We start from the raw sequence: 14,461 nt of genomic DNA, 5'->3' as shown, positions 1-14,461 counted from the left end.
AGGTTTTTTAAATGCTAATTCCTAACTATAACGTGTGTGAAACCTATGGTTTTTTCAGTGAATTTGTATGGTTTTTTAAATGCTAAGTTACTTTACGCCATTCGAGGCGTGCGCGCCCACTTAACGCAGTTCGTTCCGTGCACGTTTTTTAGCAACTTTAATAAGCCCTGTACATTTGGTGGCCTTCGGCCACCAAAAGCACAGGGGGTGGGGTCAATGTGGATAGTGTTTTTTTTATTTCGATTTTATAATTTCATGTTGCCAAAATTTAGTTTTTTTTCACAGGTCTAATAAGCCCTGTACATTTGGTGGCCTGCAGCCACTAAAAGCACAGGGGGTGGGGTAAGTGTGGATAGTGTTTTTTTTTTTTTTTTTTTTTTAACCGTACGCGTACGGTAAGCGTACTCGCCGAAATTGCCGGAAAAAAAAAAAAACGTTTTTGCTCTTGGGGGATGTTTGGGGACTCCCTCAACATGACTGTGTGGGAGGGAGTTGTCAAAACAGCCCCGTAACATGTTTTTGGGCATCATGTTTGATAAATAACACTCAGTGCGAGAGACAAAATGGCGGACGCCGCTTCCTGGTTTCGGCCGATTCGAATGTTTACTAAGATCTAAGAGCCAATCAGAATCGCGCTCGCGCACGCCACAGTACGCTTACGGTAAGCGTACCGTAAGCGGGCTCAGATATATATATTGATTTAAAGGCTATTTTCTCAGAATCTACTGAACAGATTTACACCAAACCTACAAAAGGCACTTCCTTGACCTAGGGACTACCTCTCTGCCAAATTTCTAGTAATTCTGTTCAGCCGTTCGGGCTGTAGCTCTGTCTAAAGGTCCTATGGAAAAATGCATGGGGAAAAACGCGTTTTGGGACCCCCCTTTTATCTCAGCCTCCGCTTGACGAATCCCCCCGAGACTTTCAGGGTAGGAGCGGAGCGTAGCGCCCCACCTATTTTGAGAAATTCGCGAGGATTCATCGACCGGCGCCAAAGTTATTCAAAATAGAATGTTGCGGATTTCCTATGGAAAAGGGTTCCTAACTATAACTACCTACTGGCGACCGCCAGTAGGTAATATATATATATATATATATATATATATATATATATAAAAGAGAAAACGCCTTCAGGTAACCAAATCCTTGGCAAAAGACGAAGCGTACCCAATGTAATTTTGTGCCAGCGTTTATTTAGTGCCCAACACCAATGCCGCCATTACGCGTTTCAGCCCTCGTGGGGCCTTGATCACATGATAACGTTTGAGGGCGTGACAGAAGTATTTAAAGTGAACAACCTCATTATCAAATGCATCAGGTGTGTGATTTGAGCAATAGACATAAAGAACATCCTCCGATCGCACCTCAACATATCGGTAAATGCATGTTAGATCGGAGCACGACATCAATGTGAAATACATGATTAAGAATCACCGTATAATACGGGAAATGGGGTAAAGGACAAGAATCTACCCAGATCATACACAGTATATAAATATATAAATATATACATAAAAGAATAAAACACAAATGCATTGCATATTTAACCGCATATTCTTAAAAAAACCTTGTTGTTTTTATACATATTAAAACCATGTATGAGTTGTAAAATAAATACAAATCATGATACATGCCCACATAAATATAGATAAATAGATAAATAAATAGCATATATAAAAATTAGGGTGTCTTGTTTACAAAGAATAGCTAATGAACATTTAATCAGTTCAAAAATGATGCATGTGTTCATGTTCTGTATTTGGTACCTTAGATCCTATTAGACACTTCGTCAATAATGTGAGACAAATGCTAGTCATACCCATCATTGAATGTCATATTGCTGTACGTACAAAAGATGCAGAGATAAAATCATCATAAATATGTGCAAACCAAGTGTGTGTGTAAAAAAAATATACTATAAAAAAATCGAAAAAAGAGACCATATTGGTCTCGGGAGAAGGCAGTCTTGTATGTTAAAATGCTGAAACAGTTTAAAAAAAAAAAAAATTTAGTTTTTAATTATTTACAGACAGGTAAAATAGTCTTCACTAGCATTGAGTCCATTTGGTGTTTTGCAATCCATGAGAATAATGTGCCTGGTTTCTAATTTGCGCAACAATGACTCTCGATTACCACCTCTTCTTAGGGGCAGGACTGTATCTATGGCAAAGTATTTCAGGCCTACTGGGTTTCTATTGGGAAACTCATTGAAATGCCTGGCAACTGGGTACGTGGCGTCCCCATTGGTGATAGCTCGTAGGTGCTGGAGTATCCGCTTGTGGACCTGCAACTTGGTACTACCCACATAGCGCAGGCCACACGGACACTCCAGCACATACACCACGTACTCAGTCTTACAGGTAAGTTTGTGCTGAATGGAGACAGGACTCGCACTAAGGGGAGTAGTATATTCTGTTTTGTTGACCCCATTTTTACAGGCCTTACATACTGCACATTTGAAAAAACCTGTGCTGCTATTGAGCCAAGAATTGTTAGTTCTGATTTCAGGGCTACTAGACACTAGGCAATTATTAAGGGACCTGGCCCTCCTGTATGTGATACTGGGAGATCGTGGTAATTGACTCCCCAATACAGGATCATTCACAATCAGTGCCCAGTTTTTTTTTATGATCTTACGTATGGTCTGATGTTGGTTGTTATAAGTCAGAATCAATCTTGACTCCATGTGTTCACCAGAAACCGGTTTCTTTCTGCCTAGTAGTGCTAGTGCCCTGCCTGGTTCATTGGCTTTGCAGATGGCTTTATCAATGAGTTCCATTGGGTAACCTCTACTCAAAAACCTGGTTTTACAGTCTCTTTGTGCAATACTACAGTCAATGTCATTGCTACATATTCTTCTAATACGAAGCATTTCCCCGTATGGGATACTCCTAATTACATGTGCCGGGTGATGACTGGTAGCATGTAGTATAGCGTTACCCGCCGTGGGTTTTCTGAACAAACTGGTCTGAAATACATTAGAACAAACCCGAATTTCAACATCCAAAAAACAAATAGAGGTGTCACTAATATGCCCAGAGAAGCCAAGATTCAATTCATTGTTGTTAAGATTGTCTATAAATTGCTTAGCTTCACTTTCTGATCCATTCCAAATTATTAAAAGGTCATCAATATACCTGTACCACTTGACAATGTTTTCAGACATAATTTTAGAGTACGTGGGTATGAGGACATGTTCCTCCCAGTATCCCAAATTAAGGCAAGCATAGCTTGGGGAAAAACATGCCCCCATAGCCACGCCCCTCACCTGCTGGAATACTTGGTTGGAAAACAAGAAAAAATTATTCTCAAGGCACATGTTGATTATTGAAAGTAACATTCTGTTATGCTGATGAATTTGAATGGGTCTCAAATTTAAGTAATATTCTATGGCTTTTAAACCGTCCCTGTGATGAATGCTAGTATATAAGGAGGATACATCTAAAGATATAAGAAGGTACCCTGGTTGCCATATTAAACCCTCCATTTTCTTCAATAAATCACCAGTATCAAGAATGTACGATGGAAGTCTTTTTTACAAAATCCTGCAAAAAGAAATCAACATATTTGCTAGTGTGTTCCATAATGTTGTTACAGGCGGAAATGATGGGACGGCCTGGTGGTTTCACACTGTTCTTGTGAATTTTAGGAATGAAGTAAATTATCGGCATCACTGGATGGTCATTCTTGAGAAATTTGAACTCGTCCATTGTTAGTAGACCCATGCTTCTCCAACCCATTAACTTCATATGGAATAAGTTCCATGCCTGTTTCACCTCCGTCATTGTGGATCTTTTATAACATTGTCTGTCATTTAGTTGGCCCAATGCTTCCTCCAAGTACATGTCTCTTGGCCATAGTACCACGTTGCCGCCCTTGTCCGACTGGCGGACCACAATATTGACATTGTTCTGTAACTTCTTTACAAGTTGGTGATATGCAAAGTCACGATATCGATGTTTCTTATTGATATTGGATTGTTTGAGATGCAAACTCTTCAGTTCTTGTGATACTTTGTCTTGGAACATATCAATGTTATCTTTTAACATGAGGGGACAGAAAGTAGATTTAGGTTTGAATGGGGTAGGTGCTATAGCTCCTCCCTGCCCCAGACCAAAGTTAGCTGGATGTGTGATGGTCTCATCCTGCATTTGAAGAAGGTCCTGTAGGAGCCCAGCATCCCCGGCTGTTAATAAGGTGGGACTTAGAGCAGGCTGTGTAGGTATCATTGTTCTGGTGGACTTGTGTGTTGAAAAGAATTTTCGCAGTTTCAATTTAAGAACAAATCTAAATACATCGATTTTAGTATTTGCATAATCAAAATTACTGTTGGCACTATACGTTAGTCCTAATGCCAAAATGTTATTTTCTTGTTCACTTAGTACAGTATCAGTGAGATTTATGACAGTCAAAGGATCATTCTGATTACACAATGATTTTACCTGCGTTACCACTGCTTGCGGGTTTTCTTGTAGGGTTTCTTTGCGTTCCCGTTTGCGCAACTTGTTGCATCTCCTTCTTGCGCTCCGTTTCCTGTTGGCATTATGTTTGTATCTGCACTTCGGACATTCGAGCGCAGTGTTTGTTTGCGATCTTGGCGCATGCACTCCAGTTCCTCGGTCAATGTAAATTTGCGAAACCCCAATCTCTGCGCCCTTTGTTGATCATTGTCAGATTCACTATCCACATTGGAACTTAACTCAGAGGCAGAGGTATCAGGTATGGCAGTGTTAGCAGGTTGTTTTGTTGCATCAGTTGTATTGGAGATAAGCTTCTTATTCGCTTTCACGCTGTCGTATTTTTTGGCGAATGTGAAGATTTGACCATGCTCATAATCTAGGCGGTCGCGCTGAAATTTATACGTCTTCCTCTTCTCGGCGCAGTCGTATTGCCATTTCCTCCCGATACTTTGTTACCAGAGATGCATCAGGTAATTTCTCAATTTCGATATTCAACTCGTCTATTTGTTTCTCCAGGGTAACCCTATCACTCTCCGCGTACTTAACTAGTATTATTACCAGACGGCGGGAGGACTCCAGGTTACTCTCTGCCCACTCCAACAGCATCCGGGGGTCTGGGTTATCATATGAGGGAGCCAGCATGATCCGCAGACCTCGGGGTATCCTTCCCACCTCCAAGTATCGGGTGAGCGAGCGGTGCTCCCACCATTTAGCCTGTTCAGCCTTGCTTGCTTTCTCTAGGTTTTTGAACAGCTCCTTTATTTTTGGCGGTGACTCCGGCTGACTGTTGGACACCAAATTGGTTACTCTTTCTCCTATCGGGAGATCAATAAACATATCAGTTGCCGCCTCCTCCCAACTCCTCAACATGTCTGCGGACATGGTGTCACTTTATGGGCTTGATAAAGGTTTGGAAAAAACAGGTTTGGTGCGTCGATAATATCACGCTGCAAACCTAGCACACTCCTTCACGGAACTCTCAGCGGGACTCCTACCGTGTGTCGATTTAGGAGGTTAGGAACCCGGTTTCACCGATCAGCCGACCAACGATCACCGGAATCACTCTCTCCACACTCCACACTGTTCGTAGTCCTCCCGCTGTTTCGGGGCAACCGCGACTCCTCCTTCTCGGGAGAACAGGGGATTCCAAAGCCTATATATATATTATCTACTGGCGGTCGCCAGTAGATAGTTATAGTTAGGATCGTGTTTCCATAGGAAATCCGCAACATTCTATTTGGAATAACTTTGGCGCCGATTGACGAATCCTCGCGAAATTTTCAAAATAGGTGGGGCGCTCCGCTCCTGCCCCGAAAGTCTCGGGGGGATTCGTCAAGCGGGGGCTGAGAAAAAGGGGGGGGGGTCCCAAAACGCGTTTTCCCCATGCATTTTTCCATAGGACCTTTAGTCCAAGCTACAGCTCGAACGGCTGAACAGAATTACTTGAAATTTGGCAGAGAGGTAGTCCTCAGGTCAGGGATGTGCCTTTTGCAGGTCTGGTGTAAATCCGTTCAGTATTTCCTGAGAAAATAGCATTTAAAAGCATATATATATCTATAAGCGCGCACCGTGCGTGTACGGTAAACTTACCGTACGCGCACGCTGCCTTGCGCGAGCGCGATTCTGATTGGTTGTTAGATCTTAGTAAACATTCGAATCGGTCGAAACCAGGAAGTGTCGGCCGCCATTTTGTCTCTCGCAGTCTGAGGGGGTGAAAAACAAAGCTGGAGAACGTGAAAAGGGGGCAGGGTGGACAGTTCCTGACCCCCTAGCCTTTATCAGGGGGTCCCAGAAGGACCCCCAAGGGCCAAAATTTCTTTTATTTTTTTTTGCGAAAAATCGCGGAGTGCGCGTAGCGTACGCGCACGGCGTAAACGGAAAAATTCCGCGAAATGCGTAACGTGGCCGTGCGGTGGGCGAAGTGCACCGCACGCCCACCGTGCGCGTACGGTACGCGCATGCTGAAAAACCTTAAAAAAAAAAAAAATACATAACTTAGCATTTAAAAAAACGTACAAATTCACTGAAAAACCCATAGGTTTCACACACGTTATAGTTAGGAATTAGCATTTAAAAAACCTTGCAAATTCACTTAAAAAACCATAGGTTTTACACGTTATAGTTAGCTGGACATTTCACTCGTGAAAAACCATTGAAATTCCCCCGTTATAGTTAGTGCAGGCAACTATAACTCACGCGACCGCAATCCTCTGCTGATTTTGACTTTGAATAAAGTCGGAAATGAAACTTTAAACCGCTTGGTACATTTTCTTTGGACAACGGCAACGTGTATGGTTTGAGGTCCGTACCTGTTTTCTAGACTCCCCAGCTTGGATTGGGAGTTCAGGACTTGCTTGATATATCTATTCCCAAAGAATGCATTGCATTCAGTGACGCACTCCTCCAGCTGATCGGTTTCTAACCATTTATTGACAAGGAGCAGGATTTCAGCTCCGACTTGGTATGTCCATTGCCGTACGCGTTTCAGAGCATTCGTGCTCTTTCTTCAGAGGCCATTTAAAATCACAGCAGTTCTTTGGAAACCCACAGTTCCCCGCGTGGTCAATCGCTTTTTAAGGCTTCCGGTGTGTCTTTCTCGATAGAATTAATTACATTGCATGCCGCAACATGTAGTTTAGATTCCATAATAATTTTTTACCTCCAGTGGTCGTGTGCATTTTAAATCATTTAGTGGACCAATTTCTGCCCTCCAGTGCGCCTCAGAGCTGGAAGCTTGTTCCACAATACATGACATCAGCAGCGCTGTCCTCAGCTGGAGGAGTGCGTCTCTGAATGCAGGGCATTATTTGGGAACGGGAACACGCGGGAACACACACTTTGGCTGCTTTAATTGAACAGAATGCAGTGCTATAAAATCTAAATTTCACACAGACCAGTTAAAAGTGGAAAATATCTCAGAATCCCACTGAAATGTGGGTCTCCTCATCATACTGAGAGCTTCTAATCTACTCAACAGGGCTTTCCCACTGTCGGGCCATCAGGATTAAAATGCAGTAGAACAGTCTTCTCCAATGAGTAGTTTGTGAGCTACTGGTTGGTCTTCAGCTACCTGAAAGAAGTCTCCTGGGTGCAGCCCTGTCTACTAAATTACAAGCTTATGCTTGGTTGAAGTAAAATTATATATATATATATATATATATATATATATATATACACATATACTTGAAAAGTGTGTATTGGAGATGTAAATGTGTGTATTTTCAGAACTCATAAGCTGATGTTTGGAGAAAAAAGGTTAAATTTCCAAAATATTTTAAATTCCTATTTGATCAATAAATCATGCCCCGCTGGGGAGACTCATTACTGCAGTACCAGAGGTACTGCAGCGATGGAGTTAAGTATTACCCACAAAGAGGCATTCAACACTACTCTAGCCTTCTTCACAATACCGCTGGCAACCCTGCCTGCTAAACTGAGGTAATTGCTGGTGGTAATCCTGCATGGGGCAGCCACTAATGTTACCTGGTTTGTGGTGGCCACTAGGACACCTTTAATGATGTTAGTAGCCCCCCCCCCCCCCCCCAAGAGCAAAGTATTTTTTTTATTTTAAACGTCATTGCAAATAACCAAACGGTATAATACTGCATTTCACATACTATTTGTTATGAACAAGTCCTTGTTTAAAAAAGACAGTTCAAGCTAAATACCCCAAAATAAACACGCAATAAAAAAATGTATCGCCGGTAACGTGCAGCAAGGTCTCATATTGCGTCTTTGGGTTAATGTTGACGTTTACAAACCACTTGTGGTTTATGTCCATGTAGGACAGCGCCCCTTTTTGGCATGGTTGCCCCCACTTTTTGCCTGGTATTTGATTTCGACTGGAAGTGCACTGGGTTCCTGCTAACCAGGTCCCCAGTGCCAGAGCACTTTCCCAAAACTGTATAATTGTTTTCCCAAATGGCAAAACCTTTAGCACCCTCTGTAAGTCCCTAGTAAATGGTACCCTGGCACCTAGGCCATCAGTAAAAAGGGTCCTTAACGGCTGCAGCCAGAATTTCGCCACCCTGACGGACCCCGCACAAGCACGACTGCCTCTGCAGGTTGCGTATCTTGATGCAAGAAAAAGTGAAAACGTCACACATTCCTGTGTGGCATGTTCCCTATCACTGCATATGATATTTGTAAGTCACACCTACAGCCGGGCTGACAGCCCTAAGGCAGGGTGCTTAATATATATGTGAGGGCATACCTGCATGAGCAGATATGCCCCAGTGCTGGTTAGCCCTATTACTGCCAGTTCAAGTGATCAGGAAAGCCATGTTAAGCGATGTACTGGACACTGGTGAAAACGGGTTCCCCAGCTACATGATGGCTTCACTGAAAATGGGGATGTTTGGTACCAAACATCTAGTCTGGATTGCCCACACTGTTGTCAGCGTTGAATTTATCAATACATGCACTCAGAGGGCACATTAGAGGTGCTCCCTGAAACTTACCAACCTCTAGCTTGCTGACTGGATTCTGCCAGCCTGCCACCAGAGACACTGTACTGACCTCCTAGGGTGAGAGCCTTTGCTCTCTGGAGGCTCCGAACAAAAGCCTGCCCTGGAAGAGCGTCTAACACCCCCTCTCACAGGATGACCTGCTGATTAGCACCCTTGGGCTGGCAAGCTTTAAAGAAGCTGCCACCGTAACAATTTAAATCAGACTCCCCGCACAGGAGAGGAAGCTCCTCCCTCATGCCCCTCCCCCTTCCAGAGCCCCCATAGCACCTGGATAGGTGGGAAAATTAGCTAGTCACGTAGGTGTGCAACCTCCAGGCTAGTACCAGACCTAGGGTGGGCTACTGTGAGGTGGACACGATTTTTCAAAAGTAGCTATCTTTGTGATGGCATACTTAAGAATTCTGGGACATGGTTATGCCCACTTCCCACAGGAAGTGATCATATAGGGGACCTGTTCAGCAGAAACTCCAAAGAAGAGACTTCGAGGCTTCCGTCACCACCAAAACCTGACACCTGAAGCAACCACTGAACCAGTTGCCTCCGGCCTGAGTTGAAGTGGGCTAACGCTGCTAAGAAGTTTCCGTAGCCCTCAAGAGCTCGAGTCCATTGTGGTTTCACCCCCCCTGGCCGCCCGACGACGGCTACAGCCTATGCATGCAGCCACCCTCGACTGCTCTGGTAAGAAAAACCTGGCACCCACAGTCCTCTCTGTACCCGGCGCCTCTGGGCCTTGGAGAAGAGAACCAATGGTGTTGACCCATAACGGAGCGTCGCAAGGCCTGAGCTCACTTGTTGGTTTAGCCCGACTGGCTTCCTTGCCAGAACCGGCAGCCTCTTTTTACACAGACGGATCCCCATTGAAATACACTGGGCTCCTGATGCGGATTTGCACCCTACACCTGCCCGCCCTCGTGCCACTGGCGGTGTTCTGTTGGAGCTGGCTTAGACCTTATCCACCATTCTCCTTAACTCCTGGAGATTCGTCTTGTAAGTCCATGTACTGTACACGTTTGCAGAACTTGTTCTTCCTTCCATAGGATAACATTGCAGTATTCAGAAATTGCACTGAGTCCACTTTTTAAAGTGAAAAGAATTTATATTCAAAAGTAACTTACCTGAACGCTTCTTCTCTGATGCCTAAACATGTATAAAGACACTTGATATCTTTATAAATGGTGTGGATCACCTTCTTGAGTTGTGTTTTCATATATTGGTCATTGTGTGTATTTTGCAAATGTCTTGCACTCCTCTGTGTTAAGCCCAAGGCTGCTCAACCACACTACCCAATAATAAAGTACTTTGGGATTGCATTGAAAGCCTCGCTCCACTCATAAGGGAACCCATGGACTCTTTACGCGGTATATCAGATTTTTGATATATCACATTAAGAGCCAGTTTCCTACAGTCACTGAAACCCCTCTAGATCAATACTGGACCATATTACATGGTTACTGTAAGAACTGGGGTCTCTAGTTGGCAGTCGGTATGCACCATCTCCAAATAGGAAAACACACTCTAGTCAGGGTAAGGGAGTCACACACTTCTGCTTATCCTCTTGGCAAGAGCAGTAAGGCGTATTTCAGGGGCAACGTGTAAAGCGCACACACACACACACATTATCTGAATAAAACAAGATCAAAACGACAAATCCAACAAACACAAATCAGGACATCACTTTTAGAAAGATTACTGTGAAAATATAGCTCTTAGAAAACAATAGTTCCAACCGGGTCTATCTCAACGTCGCGACAGGTACCAATCCACAGTTCGCGCGGCAACCGTGAAAAGCACAGGCTGGCTACAGGGTAACACAAACCCTCAGTAACAGTACCTTGAAAACAATTAAAAATTAGACGTTTAACGAGTTGGGGAGGTGAGGCGTTGCTGGTGCAGTGTTGAGTTCGGGTGGTCATCCACGTTGGTTTTTGACTCCACAATGATGCAGCTGAGGTGCTGGCATCGACCGGCATCAGGGCTGTGGTGGCGAGATGTACTCTTCATGAGAGGTGTCCTCTGCTTTGGTGCAGGCAACAGCATGAAGCCGGAGTGAAGCGCTATCATCAGGAAGGTCCAGGCGGCAGTGCAAGTCGGGGCGGTGCGACATGCACTTTACGAGTGGGGCCCTCGGCTCCAATGCAGGCAGTAGCCGCGGTAACCAAGTCGGCGCCTGTAAATTGCAGCCGTTGGCAACACCAGGGCTGCGGCGTAAGTCGGGGCGGGGCGTTGTGCTCTTCATGAGCAGTGCCCTCGGTTCCAGTGCAGGCAGCAGCACCACTGACGGCACAGATGTTACTTTTCTTGAGTTGCAGCACCACACGATTCAAAGGGCCCAGAAACTGGAGTTTGTACCACTTGGCTATCAGGACTCCCAGCAGAGACGTCCAGGTGCTGTTAGCAAGATGCAGGTGAAGTCTTTGATGGCCTTGGGACTTTGTAACAGGAGTCAAGCATGCACAAGCCCTTGGAGAATCGTGAAAGCAGGATAAAGAAAGCAAAGTCCACTCCTTTCACTCCCAGCACAGAAGCAGCAAGCCAGCACAAGAAAGCAACAGGCGGAGTGGCAGTTCCTCCTCCAGCATCCAGCTCTTCTTCTTGACAGACTGTCCTCCATCCAGAAGTGTTCTGATTTGAGTGTCAGGGGTCCAATACTTCTAACCCTTTCTGCCTTTGAAGTATGCAAACAGCAAAGAGAATAATTTGTAGTGCCACAACACTGCCTTTCCATGACCTGGCTCCAGACACAATACTGGGGGGGTGGAGACAGCTTTGTTGGAGACACGCACAGCCCTGTGTAGGTGTCAGTGACAACTCCTCCTACCACTCTAGCTCAGGAAGGCCTTTCAGCCTTGTGATAGCCCATCAGAATAGTCAGGGCACACCTTGGCTCCATTTGTGTGACTGTCTAAAGTAAATGCACAGGAGCTTAACTATCATCCTCACCCAGAAGTGGATTCTACAGACAGAGGCACATAATGGTTAAGCAAGAAAATGTCCACTTTCTAAAGTGGCATTTTCAGACCTGCTATTTAAAAACCAACTTTACCAAAAGATGTTTTTTTAAAAATGTGAGTTCAAAGACCCCAAACTACAAATCTATCCCAATTGGAAAATTACACTTTACAAATATTTCAAGGCAATCCCCATGTTACCCTATGGGATAGATGGTTCTTACAATAGTAACAAACTAAATTAGAAGTATTTCACTATTAAAACATGTAAAACACATCAGTACATGTTCTACCTTTTACATACACTGCACCATGCCCACGGGGCTGCCTTGGGCCTACCTTAGGGGTGACTTGCATGTAATAAAAGGGAAGGTTTGGACCTGGCATGTTGGTGCACTTGCCAGGTCAACATGGCAGTTTAAAACAGCACACACGGACACTGCAGTGGTGAGTCAGACAGGTTTGCAGGGCTACTCGTGTGGGTGGCACAATCAGTGCTACAGGCCCACTAGTAGTATTTGATTTGAAGGCCCTGGGGCACACGTAGTGCACTTTACTAGGGACTTGCTAGGAAATCAAATGTGTCAATCATGGATAAACCAATCACCAATACCATTTGCACAGGGAGCACTTGCACTTTAGCACTGGTCGGCAGTGGCGAAGTGCCCGGAGTCCTAAAACCAGCAGAAACGAAATACAGCATTCAAAAACAGGAGGTCAGAAGCAAAAACATTGGGGAAATCAAACCAAAGATGCTAGGTCTAACAGTAACCCATTGTGTATCCACCATATATTACACTACTATGTATCAGCTATGTTACATTTTTTTTAAACTTATTTTATTGCACAAAATGTAGTGGTATAATCCATGTTTTACAAGTAACTATGAAATATGAAGAATATTTTATAGTCCCTGTGAAATATGGGTTCATCATAATAGGTGTAAAGCCTCAACATACCATTGCCCACTGTTCACTCAAATGTACATTCATGAAAGGTAAACAAAACGTGGACACTAGCTATCAGTGTCGCTGCACCGTGCAGAAAATAGCTTCAATGGCTTGTGATTTCTACAGACAGAATGTGTTTTTGACCCAAATGATTTTTTCTTTAAAACGTCACACTCCTAGCTAAATAAGTGTGTATGTTTCTCATCTTTTTTCGTCAAACCAGCACAAAATATAGGTCAGCGTTTTGCATACTGTTTTCAATAAGCATTTCCGTTAGGGATAAAAAGAAAAGAAAAAAAAAAGAAAAGAAAAATCAAGCTAAACTGTTGCAAAATTAACCAGGTTTATTAAAAAAAATACTTAAAGAGTAACATGTATAATATGGTTATATATTGCCATCCCTAAATTTTCGTGCCATTCACAAACCACTGTACTTTCGGCCTTGATTCATGACGTTATCAAAATATTATATAGAGAAATCAGCAACCTGACAAATGCTCCCCATCCTTGAGATAGGGTTTATTTGTTGAGGGCGGGGGTGGAATGGTGTGAGGCGCCTCCCATCACAGCAAAGTCCAGAAGCACCGTCCCCCCCTCCCCACTGATATAATCTTCTAACCTCATTCTAGGAGTTGACAATTTCCCAAAAAGCAGGTCTTACCTTTTTGCCATATTTTCTGAGAGCTCGCAGCTGTTTGGCTTTTTCAGATCTCTCCATAGAGGCCTGCTTCTCTTGAAGTTTCTTCCGGATCTGTGAATTATGCAAACCATATCAGACATGGAAAATGAGCACTCATGAGTGAAGAGCCAGAGGGAAACTTATCTGTTACAAGTAAGAGTATTCACCCATGGCGCATGAGCATTGAAATCTTACCATTAATCACGGAGGGCCCCAAAATGCTTTCAGTAACAAGCATTTGCAATGCAATAGGTCTCGCATTTATAAGAGTTTGAGCTATTGGCATTGTAAAATTACAATGCCTTTTATTTATGTTTTGGTTTTAAAACAAATAAAAGGCATTGTCATTTACAATGTCAGTAGCATAAACTCGCATAAAAGCAGTGTGTGGAGTGCAGCAGTGTGCGGCGTGCAGCAGTGTTTCGTGTAGCAGTGTGAGGCATTCAGCACTGTGTGGCGTGCAGCGGCGTGCAGCAGTGTGGTGCACCATGCAGCAGTGAGTAATGCAGCAGTGTGTGGCGTGCAGCAGTGTGCGGCGTGCAGCGGCATGCAGCAGTGTGTGGCGTGCAGCGGCATGCAGCAGTGTGTGGCGTGCAGCAGTGTGCGGCGTGCAGCAGTGTGCGGCAGTGTCGTGCAGCATGCAGCAGTGAGTAATGCAGCAGTGTGCAGCAGTGTGTGGCGTGCAGCAGTGTGCGGCGTGCAGCAGTGTGCGGCGTGCAGCAGTGTGTAATGCAGCAGTGTGTAGTGTGCGGTAGTGTGCGGCATGCAGCAGTGTGCGGCGTGCAGCAGTGTGTGGCGTGGTTTGTAAACAACAAGAAAAGCGGACATCAAAGGAAGGGTGGGAGGGAACGAGCATATGGAGTGTGAGTTATAACGAAAGTTAATTGTTGTAAGAAGGGGATGCAGGAAGTGAGGCCGAGCGCGCGCTGGCGAAGGCAGTCTGCTGCTTTCAAGC

At 44.3% G+C, this 14,461-nt stretch overlaps 1 protein-coding gene across 2 annotated transcripts in view; it reads right to left on the bottom strand.

Moving 5' to 3' along the window:
- EBNA1BP2 (EBNA1 binding protein 2) overlaps nt 1-14,461 on the bottom strand; it is a 107,911-nt gene that overhangs the window by 48,611 nt on the left and 44,839 nt on the right. For both annotated transcript variants that reach the window (XM_085602989.1, XM_085602990.1), the window contains exon 6: nt 13,489-13,578. In XM_085602989.1, coding sequence (XP_085459115.1) covers nt 13,489-13,578 — 90 coding nt within the window. The remainder of the gene's footprint in view (nt 1-13,488; nt 13,579-14,461) is intronic.

The sequence above is a fragment of the Triturus cristatus genome, chromosome 4_2 (genome assembly GCF_964204655.1).
Source record: "Triturus cristatus chromosome 4_2, aTriCri1.1, whole genome shotgun sequence".
Lineage (NCBI taxonomy): Eukaryota > Metazoa > Chordata > Amphibia > Caudata > Salamandridae > Triturus > Triturus cristatus.
Note: the sequence above shows the minus strand (reverse complement) of the source record. Positions and strands in the feature narration are given on the sequence as shown.